The 24,739-nt window shown below is 38.1% G+C and overlaps 1 protein-coding gene and 1 non-coding gene across 2 annotated transcripts in view; one reads left to right on the forward strand and one right to left on the reverse strand.

The window, feature by feature from the left end:
• Window positions 1-24,739, reverse strand: part of BAIAP2L1 (BAR/IMD domain containing adaptor protein 2 like 1) — an 85,884-nt gene extending 61,145 nt beyond the window's left edge. The window contains exons 1-2 of the mRNA XM_063091179.1: window positions 24,560-24,739; window positions 1,002-1,077 (exon numbers count right to left, since the gene is read on the reverse strand). Of these exons, the coding sequence (XP_062947249.1) occupies window positions 1,002-1,077; window positions 24,560-24,610 (127 nt within the window). The 5' untranslated portion in view covers window positions 24,611-24,739. The remainder of the gene's footprint in view (window positions 1-1,001; window positions 1,078-24,559) is intronic.
• Window positions 13,867-13,972, forward strand: LOC134374176 (U6 spliceosomal RNA). The gene has a single exon (XR_010023051.1). It is a non-coding gene; the product is annotated as a U6 spliceosomal RNA (small nuclear RNA).

Here is a 24,739-nt window from a genome sequence, read left to right on the forward strand (position 1 = left end):
TGAGGGTGTGTGAGGCCATAGGCTTATTTTCAAAACATCAACAGAGAGCAACCAAAGGTGGGGTACAGCAAGAGTGAAATAAGAGATAAGTGAAAGACACAAAACTTGATCTGAAGCCTTCTTCAAGTCTAAAACTGCTGGAAACTAAAATTTCTACTTATGTTACTTGGTGGTCTTAGTGAATCAGGGTAGAGGGCAAAACTGAGGTCTGAATTGAATATTTTGAGGGTAACACTTGTTATGCAAGAAGAATTGCCTTGACCAGGTAAAAGCTGGGTGACTGCTAGCATTTTAAGTTTGTAAGTTGATCACCGAAACATTATAAAATATTCACCTTTAGTCGGGAAATACATGTGGAGATACACATCATCTTTCTCCCTGGAAACCTCTTCAAACTAGCAATAGCTCTGGTTTGCTAAGAGAGGCAAATACCAACACCCGAATTCGTTTGAACTGAAGCTCTTATTTTGAAATGAGAATCTAAGTCCACCCTTTAACTTAGATGTTCTTCCATTCAGGAGAAAAATATGATTTCTCATGTTAGTATCAAAAGTGATACATCTAAAGGCAAGAAATTCTTCTATGTAAATAAAAGCAGAATAATTCCTGTGCTGCAGGACACTAACATATAAATATATTTTAAGTACACATTTTATATATATTATTAGTTCACAAAGAATTTGGTTTAAAAAGTAGAAACACATGCTTATGGCAATGATATAAGATTGAGCTGTGTCAAATAGCATGGCTTCATAGTTAAAACACATTACTTATAGTAGCTATAGTGATAATATAACTATCATTAACTTAACTCATTTCAAATACACTAATATTATGCACTATCATTGCAAAGTTCTGTACGTTAAATTAATTGTAAATACTACCATTTAAAGATATTTTAAAAAATTCAATATTAAGCATTTAAAAATGATTATATAAAATATTTACTGAATGGCTTTTATATGTGATTTACACTTATCAATTTAGAAAAATAGACTTACCATTAACAGCTTTCTCATAATTTTTTCCTAGGTTTATTAAATTTCGTAGCCCAGGATTGAACTGTTCCATAACATTCTGACAAACAAACAAACAGAAATAATTAATAAAAGAAATAAACAGTAGACCAAGTTATCTTTAGATATCGTCACTGTGTGGCCTAGGATACCTATGTATATTTAACAATACAGTATACATAGTAATAAATGTTGATTTAAAAACCATGAAGAGCTCATATTTCCTTACCTAGTGGAACAGGAGTCCTTGCATGTGACAAGTATATGTAACCTCACAGTTCTCCAGTTGCACAGGACTCCCTAGAACTTACTAAATGGAGCAAGCACCAGACATTCATGTCTCTATTATACCCTGGAGGCACCATGGGCCCAGAGGCTAATGTACCCTCTTGGGTTTAGGTAGATTGTTAATGGTTGTCATTCTGGTTTTAAGAAACAGGGATGCATTATTAGCTACCAAAACGTAACTATAAGGGCAATGTTTTGGCTATTAATCAAATACAAATTTCCAAGAGATTTTGTATTTACCGGGGGAGGACTAGGGGGGTGGGTGTTGCTGATGGCCCTAAGACACAGACCCACCCAGAACCTTCTTTCTAGGTGATTTCCAGTGATTGGTTTATTCGCTAAGTACTTGTGGAGTAACTACTGTGTGCCAGGCCCTGTATACACAGCTAGGATGAGAAGAAATGGTTTCCCCTTATGGATTTCAAGATGCAGCACCATAGTTTTCATTTTTAAAAGTGTCATTCCTATATCACTAGGAAGTCATAAATGGAAAGACAGATGCTATAAGATGTGCAATTATTTAGAAAATTGGTATAAATTTAAAATATCTTAATTCTGAAGTACAGACAACAAATTGCTCCTATGGTGCTCTGACTTCACAACTCAGAACACATGGCGATCATATGTATTTGTTCCATCTATGAACAATGAACTTCATGATACTAGTCATTCCAAATAGACCTCTCAAGTTTCATTGTCCCTCTCCCCAATTTGTACTCTGTAGATGACCAAAAAATAATGAAAAACTACCCAACATTCAAAGGGGCAGATACTTTACACACATACCCTTCAGAATAAAAAGATTCTCCATTATGAATCAGGAGTACAGATAGAACATGATGACTTCTATTTTTATCAAACAGTAATAAAGGCTTACAGTTAAAACCGGTGCCTCAACCTTTCCCCACCCCGGTCTTACTCCTGAGAGCACTTTCAACTAAGCTGTTGTTATATTTATTGCCATAGTTTTGAATACTTTACATTTCTCAATTTTAGACAGTATTACTGGTTTCCTACTATAGTAAATGAAGATTTAGCTCTCTTCACCTCCTCCCCATTTACCCTTCCTAAGTCTTCCAGTTTAATTAAATGGCAATTTTCTAGTAAATCAACAGTGTTTATTATGACTTTGTAAATACCGGTCACTACAATGCAAGGAATGTACTAAGGCTTATGTTTCCTCTCTCGGTAAAGCCTTTTTGTTTTTCCTGGAATATTAATAATTGTCTCATTTCTGCCCCCCTTGCTTAATTTGCTATGTATCTACCTTAAATTTTTCCACATGCAGAGGCCTATCAATATTATTTTTCAAGTGTACAAAATTGTCAGCTAATCTTCCATTCCATTTTTTCCCCAGAACTTCCTCCAAGGACTCTCTGTCCTCTTGCTCAATCTAGCCTGCCAGTCCCTGGGCCTGTCCCTGGTGCCCTTGCATGTCCCTTTCTGGTTGCCTGTGTTAGAGCTCTCATTAGCTGGATCCACGTCTTCCTCTTTCTTCCTTTATTCCTTTCTGCTGGAGCTCATGCTCCAAGAATGACCTAAGAAATGCTATGTGAGAGGTAAATTTGAGTCCACATGTGTACGAAATTAACTTTACCTTGACATTTGATATTTTTCTGGGTAGAACAGATTTAAACTATTCTCCTTAGAATTTTTAAGATATCACTCCACTATCTTTAACATCCAGTTTTGCTGTTGAGAAGTTAGCTGTCATTTCCTTGTATGTGACTTTAAAAAAAAAAAAAAAAAATCTTATTTCTGGAAGCTTTCTCTTTAACCCCTGTGTTCTGAAGTTGCATAATGGTCTCAGGGTGGGTATTTTTAAAATTTATTCTACTGGACACTCAGTGGACCCTATTCAACTCAGTGGACCCTATTCATGTGAAAAATTACATCCTTAAGGTCTGAAAAATGTTCCTGTTTTAATTCTTGTTTCTTCATTCTTTCTGGTACTCTGATGAGTATTTTACATATCCTGGATTTATTCCCTAATCATCTTATCTTTTCCTCCAATTTTCCACTTTCTGTCTTCATGTTCCACATCTCTGACAGACATCCTCAACTCTAGGTTCCAACTCTTCTATTTTTTTAAGCTTTTTACATCAAATTTTTAATTTCTAAAAGTGCTTTCAAGTTTCTTGATTGCTCCTTTTTAAAAGCACCCTTCTGTTCTTGTTTTATGGATGCACTATCTTCTCTTATCTAAATAAATTAATTGTAGTCAGTTCCCATATCATCTCCTGATTGCTTCTCTGTTTGGTATCCCTTGGTCTTTTAAGTTAGAGGCTCTCCTCAAATGTCTGGTGATCCGTGATGGTCAGTGCATGTTCAGGAGTAAAGCCCTTACATGCTGGCTGGAAGCTATGAGTGTGGGTGTGTATACAGGGTGGCTGTTGACTAGTAGGCTCCATTTAGAGTGACTGGCCACAGGACAGTAACCAGGGTCCAACAGGCTCCTCCAGAGAACTTTCTAATTTCCTATCATTGGGTGGAGGGATGGGCAATCATCAGAAGGTCACTCTTCCAGTCAGGAAGGGGGCTGGGAATCCCACAGTCTACTGAGCCAATTTACACTGAATTCCTCTGTTTCACCCCCTTCTCCCCTGGCTGGTGTTTCTGAATCTAGAGCTCCTTTGATTCAACATATCCTGAGATTGAATCTCTGGTCTTCCAGGCACGGAGAGCTGCTGGCAGTGGTGGTTGGGATAGGAATGGGAATCCAGGAGTCCAACCACCTTTCATATTAGATGCCTATTCCAGCCCTGTGTGCTCCTCCCATCCACCTTCTCTGGGCCTGGCCCTCAGCCTTTGGGGTTCCCTGAGGTGAATGGCTCAGTTCTCATCAGTCCTCTCAGTAGGTTCTCTCATTTGGTTACCACTCCTCCGTCCATTTTCTATTTCTCAATATTTCTTTAGGCCTTTTGTCAACTGATGTTTCCTTTTCAAGTCTCTTTGCACCATGGATTTACAAGTTTTTTGTTTTTTAATTCCTTTGCCATCATTTTAATGTGTTCTCAAAAGGAAGAAAGGAAAAACACATGAGGCGAATTTGCCACGCCTAACTGGAAGTCCACTCCTCCTGTATTATAGGAAACAGATGGTTTGAGCCTATTCCCAACCAGTAGCCATGAAGTTCCAAAGCTAGTTGACTCCCACATCATCCTCCTCTGCAAAATGGTGAAGTCTCAGTACTTGACTTCTGGCTACCTGTAGCCACAGCTGCTATTTGTCACCTCTTCTCAATTCCTTTGTTTTGGGGTTTTTTAAAAAAAACTTTTTACTTTGAAATAGTGTAAGACTTGGAAGAAGTTGACAGTTCCAGTGTATGCTTCTTCCAATGATATCTTCTATAACCATAGTACACTATCAAACCTAGGAAACTGACACTGGTACAATACTATTAACTAACTATAGACCTTATTTATATTTCACCAGGTTTTATATCACTCATTTTGGGGGGAGAGAGTTTCATTGTTTCTTTGAAATTTTATCACATGTATAAATTTGTATAATTATCACAATTATAGCACAGAATTATTCCATCAACACAAAGATCCCCTTTGTGTTACCCCTTTATAGTCACACCCTCCCCACCAATCCTAACCTCTGGCAACCCCTGAGCTCAATTTGTAATTCTGTCATTGTGAGAATGTAATATAAGTGGAATCATACAGTATATGACCTTTTAAGATCAGCTTTTCCACTCAGCACAATGCCTTTAAGATGTGTACAATTTGTTGGGTATATCAATAGCTTTTTCCTTCTTTTTGCTAGTCGTATTCCACGGTATGGATGCATTACAGTTTATTTATCCATTTACTGGTTGAAGTAAACATTTGGGATGTTTCCAGTTTTTAGCTATTCCAATTTATTTTAATATCTCTAAGATAAATACCTAGGAGTTCAACTGTTGCATCACATAGTAGGTGTATGTTTAACTTTATAAGAAACTGCCAGACTTTTTTCCAGATTGGCTGTACCATTTTATATTCCCATCAGCAATCTATGAGATTTCAATAATTTTAAAAATCTAATAATTATAAAATGGTTACAATTAAAGTACATATTTTAAATATATCTTATTTTAAATTCTTATAATAGTCTTAAGAAGCTGAGTCTAGATGGTAAAAATATAAGGAAACCGATACAAAGCTAACCCTGCCCTATAGTGTACAAGCAGTCAAAGAAAGAAGCCCAGGGCCGGCCTGTGGCTCACTCGGGAGAGTATAGTGCTGATAACACCAAGGCCCCGGGTTCGGATCCCATATAGGGATGGTTGGTTGGCTCACTAGCTGAGCGTGGTATTGACAACACCAAGCCAAGGGTTGAGATCCCCTTACCGGTCATCTTTTAAAAAAAAAAGAAGCCCAGATGTGTTCTTTCTTAGGCATATTCCTTATCCAAATAAGGGGGAAGTATAATTATATTTCCTGATATAATTCTTGAAATGTTCACATATAACCCTACCATCTTAAAATACCAAGAACAATGAATTAATGAGAACTTCCAAAGTTAACACCAAACACAAAACACTATCCAAATGATTCTAATAGAAAAAGTTTAACTAAGACTTGAGACTACAATCAGCTTCAGAGAAAACAAGAATTTTTAAGTTTGAAAAGTTCAACATATGTACTTCAATTCTTTATTATTTAGGTTCAGCTACAGAAATTTTTCCCCTAGAAATTTTGGCCTCTTTAAACAGTGGAAAATCCGTTTCCATACTGGCTCTTGGCCATTAATCTAGTTATTTTAGCTGAAGCACATGTTATTTTAAAAGCCAGGAACAAAAAAAGCAGTGCTGCCTTGTATTCCAAATTCTGTAAAATTTTATAGTATCAGTGGATGTACTTGTTAATTATATGGATTCCATGTTTTTTGGGAGGGTGGTGGTTGGGTCAAAGGTCAGTGGTGTAGAAGACTTGTGAAGACTTGAATTGTTATACAGCCTGCAATTTAGAGAGTCTTCAGTAGCAAAGAACAATCCATTATAAGTTTGGCACTAAGAATAAAAGGTTTAAGATACCAAGTGTTTCTTAACAAAGTGAATAGAAAAGGTATAAGGGGGCCAAGGCCAAGAAGCACTATTTTGTTACAAAAAAATAACAAAAGCTTAATATGTATCCACCATACTTACTACCTGGCAAGGAGGATAATTTGCCAAGCCAGTTTCATCCAGAATGAGTTTCATCTCCATCCAGAGAAGAATATGCATAGCTATAGTTACAAAACAATTTCTAGGCTAATGGATTGGCAATATCACTGTTCTGTATGTGTGCTGAGTCTCATATGAAGAGGGGTTGGTTCTACTGCAAAAGCTCAACAGCATTAGAGAACTAGTGGTTAGCTATTCTAAATACAATGTTGAGGAACAGGCTCCTCAGAATCTACAGGCATTTCCTACCAGCTGGTTTGTTTATCTCGGGCATTGCCCCTGCCTCCTGTAGAGTTACAGATCATAATTTTAAATGAATTATGCAACCTTATGATGGTTTTAACTTTCTTAGCATTTGGACTTCTTTATTTTTCATTTTTGAAAATTACCTTGGCCAATACGAAACTATGCATAAGTTAACTGCATTATTAATTCAATTATGACTAGCCAGATAAACTGAGCAGAATTCAAGTTTCTAAGAACTAGTTTCTCTTTCAGTTTCTTTTTCCAGTTCTCTACATGACCAAGGACAAATTATTTGATATTTCAGTGCTTTGTTTTTCTCAGTTAAAAATGTAATATTTACACTGGATAAGCTTTAAAAAGTGATTTAAGAATGTCTAAGTAAATATGAAGTTCTATAACTTGATTCAGGTAATATATGTATCTCTGAAATTTTATATATTATTTTTTTCTATACAATCTCATATAAATTAACTTAGCAATGTCACAAATGCACAATCTAATCAAGGCATATTCTAATGTCATGTGGCAAGAATATCTGTAACAAGAGTAACTGAGGCTACTTCTAGAAAGATTTTATTTGTACGAAAATCTTGTTTCCGCTCTCCTTGAGTGATGTTGGAAGCTGCTATTCCTGGGCTAACATTGCCAATACTTGATTACCTCCTCTGTCTTTAGGGAAAGCATTAGTAAGCAAATTTGGCAAAGAGGCAGTGGCTTGTGGGCTAACAGATGGCCACAAGTCATGATGTTCATACCCATCATGAATGTGGAGCGCAAGTCAAGTAAAGGAAGATTAGACAACCGAGATGGTTTTGTGTGAAGGATTAAATTAGATCAGAAATTATATACTCATTCAGATGTATAAACACACAAAAATGCTTCCTGTCAAATATGAGTAATGTTTTGGATCCCCACCAGTCTATACTATCTATTAGCTATCAATCTGCATTATGTATCAGTTGTATTATCTATAATTTGTAACATGCCTTCACAGTAGCAATGGGCCTGAAAGGTGTGGGGGACATGGCATGAAAAAAACTTTGGTCTTGAACACTTGGGCAAATCCAAGCCTTAGTCTCTTCCTCTGTAAAATGGGAATAATGATAATTTCAACCTCATAGTAAGCTTCAGTGAGCCAATTATAGTAATATTGCAAGAGAAAAGCTTTAAAATATTAGTCAACTCTTCAAAATAGATGAACATTCATATTTACACAGATATCTCCAGATACCTCCACTTCCTCTCTGTAACATGAAAATAAATGGTATTAGCTCTCCTAACTCAATGTGTCATTACCAGAACAAGAGAGATCACGAATACAAAACCTCCAGAGAAAGGTGCTGGTACAAAGGAATTTGAAGGCATTACTAGTATTTGCTTTTTGCAGTTAAGAGCATTTTATTAATTTTTGTTTTCATTTGAGATACATTTTATGAGATACATTTTATGGAGTGCTATACTTTGTTTCCAGCACTGTGCCTAACATTTTATATGATCTTCTCATTTGATTCTAACATTACGTACTATTATCCCCATTTTATAGATGAGACACTGAATCTTTCAGACATGAAATTTTAAAACCTTGCTGAAGGTCCTACAGGCAGGAAGAGATGGAGTCAGGCCTGGGCAGTTTTCCTGCTAACGTTTGGACTCTCCCTGAGGCCTCAAAAGTGCTTTCAAATGAATTGTGAAATAAAGTGAGATGAAAATTCTCTTATGACGTCAGAGCACTACTTTTAGTGTGAGAAATTGTGGAAGTCTCTACAGTATTTCCTTTTTCTTTTTAGATGCTTTCTTGTAATCTTACTCCTGATTTTGGTGAATATAGTTGATCTTCCAATAGCATCAGGATAAGGACTAATTCTGCCTGGGTAAACAAATATTTCTAACCCTCTTCCCCTTTGCTTTTCCTTAAGAAAAAAAAAGAGAGAGAGAGGAAAAAGAAGAATCCACAACCACCTGTAGTCCCCACAAGAATTACTAACAGTTAACACTGTCATATTGGTTCCCTTTGCTGAAAAGGTACTAAAACAGACAACACGATAGGATGCCTTAACCATTCCATTCAAGTCTCATATCCCTTTTTTTTCTCCCCAGGGGGAACTGCTAATTAAGACTATTAACTTTTTAACACCTATTTTATAATTTTACATATATTATATTTAGTCATGATTGATATATATTTTTGTTTTGTGTTATAAATATGTAAATGAAAAAAACACTTAAATGGTATCATATGATACTTTTATTTAATGGCAGCTGGCTGGTACGAGGATCCGAAATACATTTCACTCTTTCATTTTACTTTCTTTTTATTCAGTATTATGCCTCTGAAACTTGTCCATCTTGATGTATACTGACTGAGTTTATTCCTATTTAACTCCTATATGGTATACCATCATGATGGTTAGTTTTAGGTATCCATGTGGTTAGGCTACAGTACCAAGTTAGTCTATTAAAAACTAATCTAGGCGTTGTTGTGAAGGTATTTATAGATATGATTAACATCTACAATCAGTCGACTTTAAGTAAAAGAGATTATCCTCTTTAATTTGGATGGGTGTCATCTAATCAGTTGAAAGGCCTTAAGAACAAAATTGAGGTTCCCTGAGCAAGAAGATATTTCACTTAGGGACCACAGTGTCAGCTTCTGGTGTGCCGGCCTGCCTTACAGATTTCAGACTTGCCAGCCCCCACGACTGCAAAAACCAATCCTTGAAATAAATCTCTTTATTTATATATGGATATACACATACATCCATGTACATATATATGTACCTATCATATAAATATATGGCATTTTATCCATCTATTCCTCTACTGAGTGCATTTACATGGCTTCAAAGCTTTTGCTAATACCAACTACGTACATGTGTCTCTGTACACACAGGTAAGAATTTACCCAGAAATTGAACTGCTGGGGCACAAGGTATGTGATGGATTTTCCAATTTTGTTAGATAAAGCTAAATTTGAAGAAAGTGGCTGCAGCAATTCACACTCCCACAACCACTGCCTGAAAGTACTTTTTATCACATCCTCACCAACACCTGGTATTGTCAACCTTTTCACCTATTTGACAGGCAAAAAACAGTGCCTTTTATAAAGTACCATAAACTGCTTCCCTTGTCAGCATCAAAAAAGTATATGTGACTGAAAATATCTAAGCAGGGGAAAAGAAACAATGAAAGGTGCTTTCTTCATATGTTATAATTTAATGGTTTTATCCTCAGTTCTTATCATAGATGAATGTTATCACTGACTTTTGTCCTTTTAACAAGGTAGGAAGAGGCATCAAAAGCCATGACATTCCCTGCACTCCTGAGCTGTACACTTCATCCAGGTTTGGGTTGTAGCCACCGCTCCCTACCTCCAGGCACTGTGCTCCAGGCACACTGGCCTCCGGGCTGTTCTTTGAGCAGGCCAAAGCCATCCCCACCAGGAATTTTGTGCTTGCTGCTACTTCTGCCTGAAGGCACTTGTTCTGGATACCCATCCCACAAACCTCTCTGACACCTTCCTTGACCCTCTTCCTCCGATGGATGGTAGCAACTCCAGCCTCCCTCTCTCTAGGTCTGTTCCTGGCTTCTCTTTCTTCAAAGAGCTTATCACTTCCTCACATTATATTTACCTGTTTACTCTGTCTCCTTAGTGAACTTACATGTAATTTAAGGCCAAGGAATAACTGAATCACCACATCTCCAGCACAAAGAACAGTGCCTGGACTATCTAATGCCCCATAGTGCACTCGGCATCAGCAGTTTTTGAAATCTGTATTACATAAGTGATGTATGTGCTCATGGATGAATCAGCTGCATGCTGTACCTTCAGCTCCACCAGCCCATCTGAACACATCGCAATAGACACAATGGCCCAGTGGGCCAATTAGCCTTGAAAATGGAACATGAGGTAATGGTGCCACTGCTCACAACTTCATTAGCTCAAAGTAATAGCTCCAAGGGACAGAAAAGCAGCAAGGCTGTGTCCTCTACCTACTGTCATAACAGGCTTATAAAATCTGAAAATGCCAGGGCTTTCCTTGTGAATTTTGCTTCGCAACCCTATGTTTTTCCAAGTTGTCATTTAAATTACCTTTTAAATACTAGGCATTAAGGCGGCCCTTAAAAAAAATACCTTGTTGGAAACAACCCAAATGCCCACCAACTGGTGAATGTATGAACAAAATGTAGTACAGCCATACAATGGAATATTATTCGGCCATAAAAAGGAATAAAGTACTGATATGTACTACAACATGGAGGAACCCCATTATGTTAAGAAGACCGTATATTGAATGACTCCATTTATATGAAATGTTCAGAAAAGACAAATCTATAGAGATAGAAAATATATTAGAGGTTGCCTGGGGCTAGGATTGAGAATGAGGAGTGACAGCAAATGGACATGAAAAATCTTTTTGAGGTGACAGAAATGTAATAAACTTTGATTGTGGTGGTGGTTGCACAACTTTGTAAATTTACTAAAAATCATCAAATTGTACTCTTAAAATGAGTGAATTTTATAGCATATAAATACACCTCAGTAATGTTACTCTTTTTTAAAAAAGGAAAAGCAAAAACCACCACCCTTGACTCTTATGTTCCAGGATACTAAGGATTCATGGGCTCCAAATTCTTAATACTATGGAAAGGCCACAAAGCTGTCCTCTGTGAACACTGGTCCAGGACCAGCCAGAAGGGTACTACTGGTCTGCAAAGCATTTATGCTCATGTAGCTGTCTGCAGCAATTTCCCCTCCTCGGGTGAAAATCAACTTGATCCATTAGTAGAAAATGATAACTCAGTTATTTTGAGATAAATCTCCTGCTGGATTAGCAGCTATCTTTCCAGTTATGATTAGGGAAAGAGCTTGGCAAATGTTTCTTCAGGCAAAAATCTACTGTATCCTTACAAAAGGGGAATTTCATAGGAAATCTTCAGCCTAGAGGAAACTGTCCATGAAACTTTCACTGTGACTTAAACTTCGTTTTGCTTTTATTCTCCTTCTCCCTTCCATAACATAGATTTTGGTTTATACCGAATTATTTCTGCAAAAGTGGTCCTTCAGGGTGCAAAGGTCACACTAGAAAGGAAGCCATGAGGCCTGAAGGCTGGCTTACATGGCTCTGTCCCTAGCAAGGTGGCCTGAGCACGAGAAGCCACTGGGCAAGGGGTCAATGAAGCACAGGGACACCCCTCTGGGCTTAGCCTCTAATAAAAGAATATTCTCAGAGAGCTCTGCAAGCACCTATTAGATCCTGAGCTCTCTAAGAACCAACCAAGTGATCAGAACCAGTGTGACTACCCAGAAAGATACGTACTGCTACCTCTTAAGACAGATTACTAGACACAACCCTTTTCCATGACTTTTTATTTCATTCTTTAAAGAGACAGATTTCTGTGACAAACTCTATGTTCCCTATTCCCTACTCATTTAGGGAGCAAGAATTGTTCTGAAGCTAAAGCACAATTAAGCCAAACAAAAAGACCCCAACACACTGTGGAACTACTACAACTGTTCATACCTTTTGGGTAAAATTATCAAGCCTGTCAAGAAAATTAAGTCTCAGAGCTATACCACCTCGTAAATTAGTGTAGCAGTCTAGGTTTTCAATTGTTATTTTTAAAAAAATGTGGAGGGAGAACCATGTACAGGCAATATGAGTTCATGACCACCTGAGAAAGTAACTTGAAGAAAAAAATAATGGTCTGAGTCCAGTTCAAGAGAGAAAATTTCTCCTAATGGGTAGAATTGTTCAAAATCACTCTTCCCTGTAGTTTAAATGCAAATGATTATACTAGGTTTAAGGTCCCAGCAGATGCCTTAACTCTATATAGTCATATATATCTCTTGGCAGTGCCAAAAAGCCTTCAGGGTGGACAGCAGGCATTCCTATCCTTTATAATTAGCAAGCTATCAGATATTGGAACAATGTCTCTCACACAATGGCCTCCATTGGACAGGGGATTTGGGGACCCTGCCCCAGAATTAAGCAAGTTTTGCACTCTGAACTTCACGGGGAACAATAGTACCTACGAGACTGAAGTAAAATCACTTCTTCAAATTCCAACTACGATAAAAACAGTGTCCATTTTTGCTTTGTTCACAGAGGTACATGTTCTTAATTGAAAGAATGAAAACACAATCCTTCCTGTTCTGAGCTACAGTACTAGGGTGACTACTCACATAACTTGAAAATAAATTATAAAGTAACATTTCAACCAGAATCTGAAAATGTGCTTCTTTTCTGTTATTTTCTCGTGTATGTGTATGTGTGTGTATGAGAGAGATAGAGAGATAGAGATAGAAATAGAGAGATAGAGATGAGAGAGATGAGAGAGGAGAGAGAGAATGAGAATGAATCATGGCAAGTACTAGATAACATGTGTACTTATGTTTCATTCCACTGACTGTAAAGTCCTTCTCACATTTGGGCCTCTAAAACAACATAAAGAACTACACATTTGTGTGACCTTTATTATATGACTGCACTGAGCCAAGCCCTATTCTGCACCCAGGAAACACAAGGATGAATGAGGAGAGTTCCAGCCCTTGGAAATACCTGGTGTAACAGAGAAACAGGTATGAAAAAATACTAAGGCAATCCAGACTGATGTGGCAAAAATAAGAAATGCAAACATCCTTAGTATTACTCAAATATCATTTAGAAATATATAGCTTTATCACAGATGAATGGCATGCATTAAGGAATTAATTAATTACTGGATTTAAAACAGCTGTCAACAGATACACACTTTGAAGGCCACGGAGTACACTAGACTGTTTGGTTGAGTATTCTTGTCTGCCTAGTTATTGTTTTTAAAAGGTGTTTCCTGGAATAAAAAGCAAACAATAAATTTACAGGAAAGAACGTCTCATGTGCTGCACTCTATTTGTTTAGAAAGCCCCAAAGTACTTAACAGGTAACAGGAACTTCACTAGATCAAAGTACACTGACATCAAGTAGCAAGTGACTTTTTTTAAAAAAAGTTCATTAGTTCTTTCCAAATGCCACTCTTATCATATCTGGAATAAGTATAGTAAACTTCCCTCAACCAGACCCCGTGAGACAGATCATTCTGCTCTCTTTAAAATTACAGCCCTCGCAATCTGAGAAGTATTGTTCAAAAACTCCAAATCATTTAAAAATAATTCAGGTTCTTGTGCTTGCTTAAGCAGCACATATACTAAAATTGGAACGATACAGAGAAGATTACGTGGCCCCTGCTCAAGGATGACATGCAAATAGGTGAAGTGTTCCATATTTTAAATAAATACATAAATAAAATAAAAATAGTTCAGGTTCTTCACTTACATTTTTGAAATACCAGTAAGGGGAATCAAAATTTCTAAAAATATATTTTTTGTCTCTTATCTACTTATATATCCAACTTTCCAAAGACTTCTCACAAATTGCCTAAAAAACTTTTCTCGAACTTAACCTGCACGTGTATTAATCTTCTCCTTTCTTCCAAAACTGAAACAAAACAAAATCCAAAGAATTGAACTGACAAAGTCAGGACCCATCTGGGACAGAGGGTAGGGAAGAAGCAAGAAAACATAACTGATGACACTGGGCAGGCGAGGCAGAGCGGAAAGACTGGAGACACTAAAACTTTGGCATTGTCCTGTCATAAGCTATAAACTCTAGAAAGGCACAAACCCTGATGGAACTACACTATACTAACTACACTACAGTGTAGTTCCTGGTGGAACTACAGCTGTGGTGCTCAAGAAAATGGCTGCACAAAGAATGAATGTCGGTGGTAGGCTAGGCACATACAGAACAGGTACTTCAAACATGGTAACTACTATTACTGGTGCTATCTCAGTCTCACAGGCTAAAGAGGAGGTGATGATTTTGGTCACAACTGTGTGATAAGCACAGATCTTCAGTCTTTATCCCACAAAAATTTTTGAGTTCTTACTATGCACAAGCACAATGAGGAATGAAATAAACCCTCAAGGAGCTCCGTGAGGGAGAGAAAAATGTGTGCCAATAACCTCAACACTATCCTTTCATCAAATATTTGTTCAGCTCCACCTATGTGTCTGTCACTCTTCCAGATACTGGGGAAAGCAGTAAACAAAATAGATCAAAGTCAAGGCTCTCGGGGTGGTTACAGTCTAGTAAACACATGCTACTCCTACTAAAAACTAACACTAATTGAACACCTACTATGTGAAAGACACTGTTCTAAGAGCTTTCATATATTACCATGTTTAATCCTCAAAGCAACCTTATGAGGTAGGTCATATTATCATTCTAATTTACAGATGAGAAAACTAAAGCACAAGATCAAATGGAGGAATATGAAATTGTCAAGTACATAAAAAATCTGGACTAACACAAAGGATGGATTGGTTAGCTGAAGAAGTCTTCTCAAAGTACATAACAGTTGGACTGAGTTGCTAATAAGAACAATATTTTGCATGTTTAAAGCATGTTTAAACACTTAGAAATATATTGTACTGTTAGACATCAGACATAGTTGACATCCTATACCTCAAGCTGCTCGAAATATAAGATGAAGCCCATACTATCATAAAATATACCATTAAAATCATGAAAGTTTCATTAAAAAAATCATAGCAATTAAGTATAAGGAATTATCATTGTGATTTTCCCAATCTGTCATTTGAGCTTTCGTGGCCAGAAATGGATTGGTCTATTAACTTAAGTCTCAGGCATCTAAATCTGATAGGCAGATGAAGGTGACAGGGTTGTCTCCTGTACTCCCTTCTTCTTCTCCCACAGGCAGGGGTTTCCCTCCTCCTAACTCAGCATGGTGCTGCTCTGCACTTAGGGTGGCTGGCAGTAGGACTTGTCACCTGAGACAGTTCTGACCCCCACCCCAATCTTTTGCATGTTTATTCTAGGCAATGTGATCTAATCATCTGAACTTTCCCACCTACTTTTGACCAGGTTATTACTGCTTTTGTACCTTTTCTTGTCCTTGTTATTGCTGCTTTTGTACCTTTCAAGGATACAGCTGTGTCTTGAAAGGGATCAACTGCTTGCAAATCAGGATAGACTTTTAAAGTTGTAAAAATTGGAATTTGAGTGTTTCCAATTTAGTTAATTTTCTGTCACATTTGTACTCTCAGGTTAGTAAATGTCAAAATGTATTCGGTTAGCTCACTTGGTGCTGATAAGACCAAGGTCGAGGGTTTGGATTCCCTTACTGGCCAGCTGCCAAAAAAAAAAAAAAAAAAAGGAAGAAAGAAAAGAAAGAAAATGAAATATATTCTCATATGTAAAAATTAAGACAAACGGTAAGATTTAAAATTAGGTTTAACTTAAAAAGGTTAATTTGCAAAACAGAGGTAAACAACAGCAAATCTTAGCTTAGTTTTTAAAACTTTTTACCCATTGAAATGGAACACACACACACACACACACACACACACACACACACACACACGTGCTTCTTTTTAGGTAAAACATTATAAAAGTAACCCACTCACACAAAAAGATGTAAACTTTCCAGAAGATAGGGTGTAAGTGAGAAGTCAAAGTTTCCCTCCTCCTGCCCTAGAGTTAACTATTGCTATCCTTTGATATTTTTGGTGAAGAAACTGCTATTGCTTAGGGACTTTTTAACCCCCAAAGTACTGTATAAGTAAAAACAGCTTAAGCAACAAACCCAGGGGCATTTTTACCCACCTGCTGTTCTAAAACACACATAGCTCTAGATCTCTGAACAGTGCTCCTCTATTTTATTCCCTGGCTTGGGATAACATTCTGGTAATATTTTTCATTTATTTTTGAAAGAGGGAGAAACCAGCAACATTTTATCTCATTTACACACTCCTCACCTTTATCTACAAAGATTTGAGGCAGCTATTACGACCATAACACAGTCACTAAAATAAGGATAAACTAGAAAGACTCAAGGTCAGGAAAACATAAATAGAAATATAAAATCAAGGTTGAGAACAATAAAATAAAAACAGAAGTACACAGGTCTGAAGGGTCACAGAGCTGTAATTACTCTGTACATACCCACAAGTTGTAAGTTTATGGGGGAAGTATACCCAATAGTGATAGATGTAAAATCTTGGGTGTTCTGGACAATGTCCATATTTTATATGTTATAGGTATATATGCTTTACCACTGTAAAAAAAAAAAAAAAAAAAAAAACCTGTCAGTTATAAAAAGGAGGTGTTTTTTTTTAATTTTTATTTATTTATTTTTGTCTTTTTCGTGACCGGCACTCAACCCGTGGCGGGAGCGGCGCTGGGAGGGCTCGGCCCAAAAAGGAGGTGGTTTTAAAAGATCTACTCAATTGGTTGCGTCAGGGAAAGGTGTACTCTCACACAACGCAGATTATAGCATAATTTGGTACATGTTTTCTGGACGGTATTTTGCAATGTCAAGCAAATATGCTTTAAAATGTACTTACCATTTGACCCACAGCTCCCTTCTGGGGATTTAGCTTAAGGAAAACATCATGGATTTATGCGAAGCTTTACTTGCAACAATGCCCACTGCAGTGCTTTAATAGCAAAGTACTGGCAACGATTTATGTCCAACAACAGAGACTGGATCAATAAATTATGATGAGGAATGGAGTACTATTGAGTCATCAAAATGATGAAGCACAGAATACTGACACAGAAATATGTACTGAAATATATCAGAAAGAATGACAATACGAGTTAGTGCCATTTCTGGGTTATAGGATTCTAGGTGACTTATATTCAGTGTACATTTTCATAAAAATTTGGAAATATTCTAGTATCACAGAAAAATAGTTTTAAAAGACTCTAAGATTAACTACAGACACACATAAATATATAACATATGAATGATTACGGGAGATGCTGAAAAGAAGAATTTGGGGGACTTGTTCTCAAACACATACAATTTAACTGGGGAGAAGACTCCAATTAAAAACTACATTTCCTTTAGAAAGTACTGGTCTTGAAATCTCTTTTTTTTTTTTTTTTAAAGAAGTAGTCAGTAAGACACTTTATTATTATTATTATTTTTGTCGTTTTCGTGACCGGCACTCAGCCAGTGAGTGCACCGGTCATTCCTGTATAGGATCCGAACCCGGGGCGGGAGCGTCCCTGCGCTCCCAAATGCCGCACTCTACCGAGTGCGCCACGGGCCCGGCCCCTTGAAATCTCTTGATTAAACTGTAACTCACTGAAATTCTCTTTAAAAACTAGCCTACTGGGCCTATAATAGTCAAGAGGTACATTTTCAAGAAAAGTAACATAAAAAGAAAGGGAAAGGTACTTTTCATTAATACAGTAGTCCCTCATTATATTTGGTTTGGCTTTCCATGGTTTCAGTGATCCTTGGACAACCGCAGTCTGAAAATATGAAATGAAAAATTCCAGAAATAAATAACTCATAAGTTTTAAATTGCATGCTGTCTGGGTAGCACGATAAACTCTTGCGCCATCCCGCTCTATCCCACCAGGGACGTGGATCATCCCTTTGTCTAGTGTATCCATGATGTATATGCTACCCAGCCATTAGTCACTTAGTAGCCTAGTAGCTGTCTAGATTATTGGACAACTGCTGCGGTACTGCAGCGTGCTTCTGTGCAAGTAACCCTTATTTTACTTAATAATGGCCTCAAAGTACAAGGGTAGTGATGCTGGCAATTTGGATATGCCAAAGATAAGCCATAAAGTGCTTCCTTTAAGTGAAAAGTGAAAGTTCTCGACTTAATAAGGAAAGAAAAAAAAACTGTATGCTGAGGTTGCTAGTATCTATGCTAAGAATGAATCATCTATGGATGAAATTGTGAAAAAGGAAAAAGAAATTCGTGATTAGTATACATAGGGTTCAGTACTGTCCACAGTTTCAGGCATCCACTGGGGGTTTTGGAAAGTATCCTCCTAGGATAAGGGGAGACTACTGTACTCAATTAACAAGAAAATTCAACTAACCCTAACTCTGCACCCCACCCCAAGCATTCCAGTTTGTTTAAAGAAGGCTCTACGACAAGCCTAAGGCAAACACTTTGTTTTCTTTTGTATTTAAAATTTTTATTTACACACATCCATCAGAATGGCAAAAATTTAAAAGGATGAAAAATATCAACTGCTGGCAAGGATGTAGAATAACTGGAACTCTCATACACTGCTTGTGGGAATGTAAACTGGTAACAAACACCTTGGAAGATTGCTTGGCAGTTTCTACTAAACTAAGTATTCAAATGCCTTAAACCTAGCAAATCCACTCCTGTGTGTACACACAAGAGAAATGAGGGCTTATGCCCATCAGACATGTACTAGAACATTCATAAAGCACTATTCATAATATCCTGGAATAATGTTAGAACAACCCAAATGCCCATCAAGAGAAAAATAGATTAATTGTGATATTCACACACAGTGGAGTACCACACAGCAATAAGAATGAACTAACTACAGTTACTCCAACATAGATGAATCTGACAAACACACTGGGTTAAAAAAAGACAAAATAGGCCAAACTAATGAATGCCATTACAAGTTAGGAGAGTGGCTACCCTTGGAGGTGGTGTAGTGAATGGAAGGTGGCATGAAGGGGACTTCAGAGGGACTGGTCATGGTCTGCTTCTTGAGCTAGGGTGTTAGTTACACAGGCGTGTTCAGCTTGTGACAAGTTAGTGAGCTATATACATTTAAGCACACTTTTATGTATATTTTGTAGTTCAATAAAAAGTTTTAAAAATAAAAATATATTTATATGAGCCAACAGATAAGTTAAACTAATGTTTGTGCAGCTTCTATAATAATTTTTACTTTTTAACTGCAGAATAAGTAGCTGTGTGGAATGTTGAAGAAAACAAAAATCCAATTTGTTGCAATTCCATGCACATTAGGTTTCCCTTGCAGGACTGTGTAAGGCACGAATTAATGCCCAATACTGAAATAATGTCACAAATGTAAACTGAAAAGCTACCTGAAACTTGTGAATGGTGTCATCTGTCCAAGTGGTTCCAGCTCCCAGACTTCATAATAATAGACGCTGCATAGCAATTTTAGCATATTTCTTCTATTTATTTATTTATTTATTTTTAAAGATGACCGGTAAGGGGATCTTAAGCCTTGGCTTGGAGTTGTCAGCACCACGCTCTCCCAAGTGAGCTAACCGGCCATACCTATAAAGGGATCCTAACCTGTGGCCTTGGTGTTATCAGCACCACATTCTCCCAAGTGAGCCACGGGTCGGCCCTACTGTTAGAGTATTTCTAAAACCTCTTTCCAATAAAGACAAAAGTGTTGATGACAGAAAAAAACTTCTATCGTTTGGCTTTATATTTTCATTTTACCAGACAAAAAGCTAAAGTACTGGGCTGTTCAATTTAATATTTGATACCTGGCAACGCTTTCTGCTACCTGGCACCTGATTCGTACTGTCCCCTTTTTTAGTCATCACAGAACCAACAGCAACTTGTCTGAGCTTCTGCAAATTCCATTTTATCTTCAGCACCTCTGAAGAAAGCAGCGTTATGGGAAAAGATTAAGCAATTAAATAAGGTATATAGCTACAGCAATAAAAATACCTAATACAGGGTCCTTAAAAAGGCATTTTAAAGCTTCACATGCTAGACCTGTACATTGCTGTCCACACTGGAAACCAATCAGGCAGGGACTTTCACTCACGTATCTCCCATTAAACCCAACTTGAGAAAATAGAAAACATTAAACAAACAAACCTAGTGCACATGCCTAGACTGCTTGCTTTTACCCAAGAAAAGAACAAAAATACCTCATTTTCGTATTAAAAAGTTGTTCAGGGCCGGCCCGTGGCTCACTCGGGAGAGTGTGGTGCTGATAACACCAAGGCCACGAGTTCGGATCCCATATAGGGATGGCCGGTTGCTCACTGGGTGAGTGTGGTGCTGACAACACCAAGTCAAGGGTTAAGATCCCCTTAACGGTCATCTTTAAAAAAAAAAAAAAAAAAAAAAAGTTGTTCAAAACAAGCCAATGATGATGAATTAACAAAATGACAGATAATTTCGGTGACATCTTAGATCACCAAATTATGAAAATATATTTGATTTGTGCCTTTGATGGTCACCAGAAACTAAATTACTACACGGGTCTGCCATGGCAAATGGCATATGAAAGGCTGGTCACTCACAGACTCTAGGCCTCAGTTTCTCAATCTAAAAGTGGTAAACAAGCAAACAACCCATATTTACGTTGAAGGCTGATGTATACTTAGAATGAAACAAAATGCTCAATGAAAAGTATCAAGGGAAAGAGCAGGGAACTTGGCATAGGACAGGAGCTTAATAAACTTATTGAATAAATGTTCACTCATTCAACAAATGTGAATGCTTACAACATGCCAGGAACTGTTCTAAGTGCTTGAATACAACAAAACAAAGCGCGTTTTCTTGTGGAGCTCACATTCTAGTTGGGGTGAAAAGAGAGATAAACACAATAAATATATTACACAGTGTATTCTAAGGTAGTAAGTGTTATGGGGGGAAAGGTAAAGTAGCCTAAGGTGGAGTTGTCTACAATTTAAAAAAAAGAACTGTTTGACCAGGTCTCTTTGAGAAGGTGACATTCAAAGACTTTCCCCCTCCCCCTTTTAAATGTCATTTTGCCTCTTCACTCTCTGCTTAGCAAGATTGATGTAGGTAGAAAATCCTTGAATGATGCCATACCTATCCTCCCTCAACTTCCTCTCTTGAGCAGTTCTAACTTCTAGGAAGGTTATAGCTACACTTAATTAAGGGTTTTTTTGTTGTTGTTGCTGTTGTTTTTAACTTTACATGTTCCTTTACCACTAAAGCATGTACTCATCAGAAAATCATGCAAAAGCACAAGCAAGCTTTTGAGGGTAAATTACGGGCCTACTATACACTACAGTGTGGGGAGGGGAGGGATCTTTGTCTGAACTCTAATTAGCAACAGTAACATTACCTGACATTTTGAGGCTTATTATCATGCCATTTGTTTGTGGAGTAGTTAAACACACATCCTCCAGGGAGTTAGCATGGATCTACAGTAATCATGTCTAAGTATATATTTTAGGAAATCGAGCAAATGTGTAAATATATATCTAAGTATATTTGATACTGCATACAGAGGACCACATTACTTTATAATCCCCTGTTTTCTCTAAAGAATGTATTCCTTTATTTCAAAGTTAAGGAAATTTGAGTATTAAAAAAAATCTAAAACCCATCCTAGCAAGTCATTAAAAATCTCATTGCAGGTGGCTTTTATTTTATTTTATTTTATTTTATTTTATTTTATTTTATTTTATTTTTTAAAAGATGACCGGTAAGGGGATCTTAACCCTTGACTTGGTGTGGTCAGCACCACGCTCACCCAGTGAGCTAACCGGCCATCCGTATATGGGATCCGAACCCGGGGCCTTGGTGTTATTAGCACCGCACTCTCCCGAGTGAGCCACGGGCCGGCCCTGCAGGTGGCTTTTATAAACACACCTGGTTAGGTTGTGTTTCTATTAGTAAAATATTGTAGGTTGCTAGGTAACAAAAGAAAACTTTTTAAAAAAACTAGATTCATCAAAACTGCCAGTAGATTTTTGGCATGTTAAGCATAAATTGCTTTCAGGCTTGATCACTGCAGGTGGGGAAGGCAAGAACCCAATAAGGAAGTGGTGAAAGGCTTTTCAGGCTTCCATTCAGACATGTAAATATAACAATTTCACCGTAATATTTCCATCATAGCCAAAGCATGGGCTAGTAGCCTCCACTGCATTTCATAAATTATATAAATTTGTTGTCTGGTGCTATAAATTCTTATCCCACCACTGTGACATAAAAAAAGTGATCCCAAAACATTAATAAGGAAATGGTGATTAAAGTAATCAACAAACATTTAGTGAGCTTTTAGTATGCTTTCAGACACCTGGGAATGAAAAGCAATAAGGTACTGGTCTATGATCTTCGGTGTATTACAACCTTTCAAAAAATGAAAATGATTTACACTGCTTTATGTCTACAAATACATATAACCAAATCAATGAAATCCACTTTTTCCCTCCCACCCCAGTTCTTTGGGTGATATGGCATGCCAAAGTGGTCAGCATTTATGGCACTGTAATTCACTTGAGCACAGCCCCTCTAACAAGTCATCATTAAAAGTAAGAGTCAGGAAGAAGTAGGAGAAAGAGCAGAGTTTATTCTGAGCATCTGATTGCTTGTTACAAATTGGTATCTCATCTCAGACTGCAAAGATAAATATGCCTATGTTCTTGGAGGCTGGGGGTGGGGCAGTGGGAGAAGACACTTCTGTGTTCATGTTTTTTTGTACCCCAGCAGATACTTAAACCCCAACCCAAATTTGCAATGATCTGCATTCCTCAATTACACAGTTTTTCCTTAACTAACAGAGCAGCTACTATTCCCTAAGTCTAAGAGTCTAGGAGCAAGAATGTTTTATTGACACACTATCAGTACCCCAAACCTTCTGCCCCACCATCTTCAGGATAATTTAAATACTAACAATCTCATACAAATGTAAGACTTTAACATTCAAATTTCTGGAATTTTAAAAAACTGCCCTCTATTAAGAAACACAAAAATTAAGGAACAGTTTTTTGGTCACAGTTGCTGAGCCCAAAAATGCTGTGTCAACCCTGTCTACTATGTCTACCTATAAAATATAATTTCTATGTTACAGTACATACTTTGAGTATTCAGATGAAGGAAATTAATAATGTTCTGGACTTTAATGAATAGATTATGAAAATATTTTCATGCTTTTTATTCTTATCCAACAAAAGTAAAAAAAAAAAAAAAAAAAACTCTGATTTCAGGAACTGACTCAGACTTCAGAAACCCAGAAACTAAATTTTAGGATTTAAAAAAAAAAAATCTATAAAAATGACCAAACTGTGGGCCTTAAAAATGGTTACAAATGAACTCAGAGAACTTTAAAGTCTCAGGGGTTCAATGAGCCTAAGCGGAATTAAAACAAAAGTTGTTTTGTATTCTATTAATAGCAGATGATTAAACACATATCTTATTTCAACTGGAATTCATTTATAAGTACTTAAACTTACTAAACTGGCCACTAATCCTAAATCTATGTCTGTTTCTGGAAAAATTCTCTCATAATACATGCAAGTTAAGGGACTAACGATCAACGCACCCCTTAAGGTTAGGTCAATTTTATTAAACTTCGAGTGCTCTCTGACTCCAATAACTTCACAAAGTAACCAATGTATGAAAGCCAAGGTCTAGGGGAGGGCGTTTCAAGTCTTCCTGAGAACAGACTCGCCTCCACCCTAGAAAATTCCCAGGGCCGAGGGCGCCTCCACGGAGGCTCCGGCGATGGGCTCGGCTCACCTGGCGATTCCTAATTACAGGGAGTTTCTCCCCTACATTCTTGTGAGCTTTATTTTCTCAGAGGAAACTCGAGCTTGTGTCTTTGGTCTCGGAGGGCTTAAAGCCCAGCAGCCAGGCCAGCGTGGTCATTGATTCCGAGAAGTTGGGAGGAGGACGTGGGCCCCAGGGGCGGCACACAACCCCCCGGCCCCCCACTCCTCCAACTCCCCCCAAATACGTTAGTGGTCAAATGTGTAGCTTGTTGGGCTCTCCAGGGCCGGGAAGGGCAGGGAGAAAGGGGACAGGGGGAGGGGAGGACCTTCCCGCGTAAAATTACTCCCAAGGTGAAAAGTCCCGACTTTCCCACGGCCAGGAGTGCGAGCCGCCGGCAGGGCTACCTTTTCCCAGCCTCGAACCCCGAAACCCCGATCCTCCAGGATCCCGGAGCCTCCCCACCAATCCAGCCTCGAACCCTGGAGACGCCAGGGTCCCGGAACTTGCCAGGCCCCCTCCCCCGGCCTCGAACCCCGAGCCCCTCAGGGTCCCGGGGCTTCCCAGGCTCCCCCAGCCTCGAATCCAGCTTACCCGGTAGGTGCTCTCTGTGAGCCGGCTCACCTCCTCGGGCCCCCGCGACATGGCTGCAGCCGCCGGGCCGGCGAGCGCGGGAGGACGCGGCGGGGCCTCGTGGCCGCCCGACTCGGGGCGACGGGAGCACCGGAGCGCGACTGAGGGACCTCAAGGGTCGGCCGCCGCCACAGCCGTCGG

The sequence above is a fragment of the Cynocephalus volans genome, chromosome 3, assembly GCF_027409185.1.
Source record: "Cynocephalus volans isolate mCynVol1 chromosome 3, mCynVol1.pri, whole genome shotgun sequence".
NCBI classification, from domain to species: domain Eukaryota; kingdom Metazoa; phylum Chordata; class Mammalia; order Dermoptera; family Cynocephalidae; genus Cynocephalus; species Cynocephalus volans.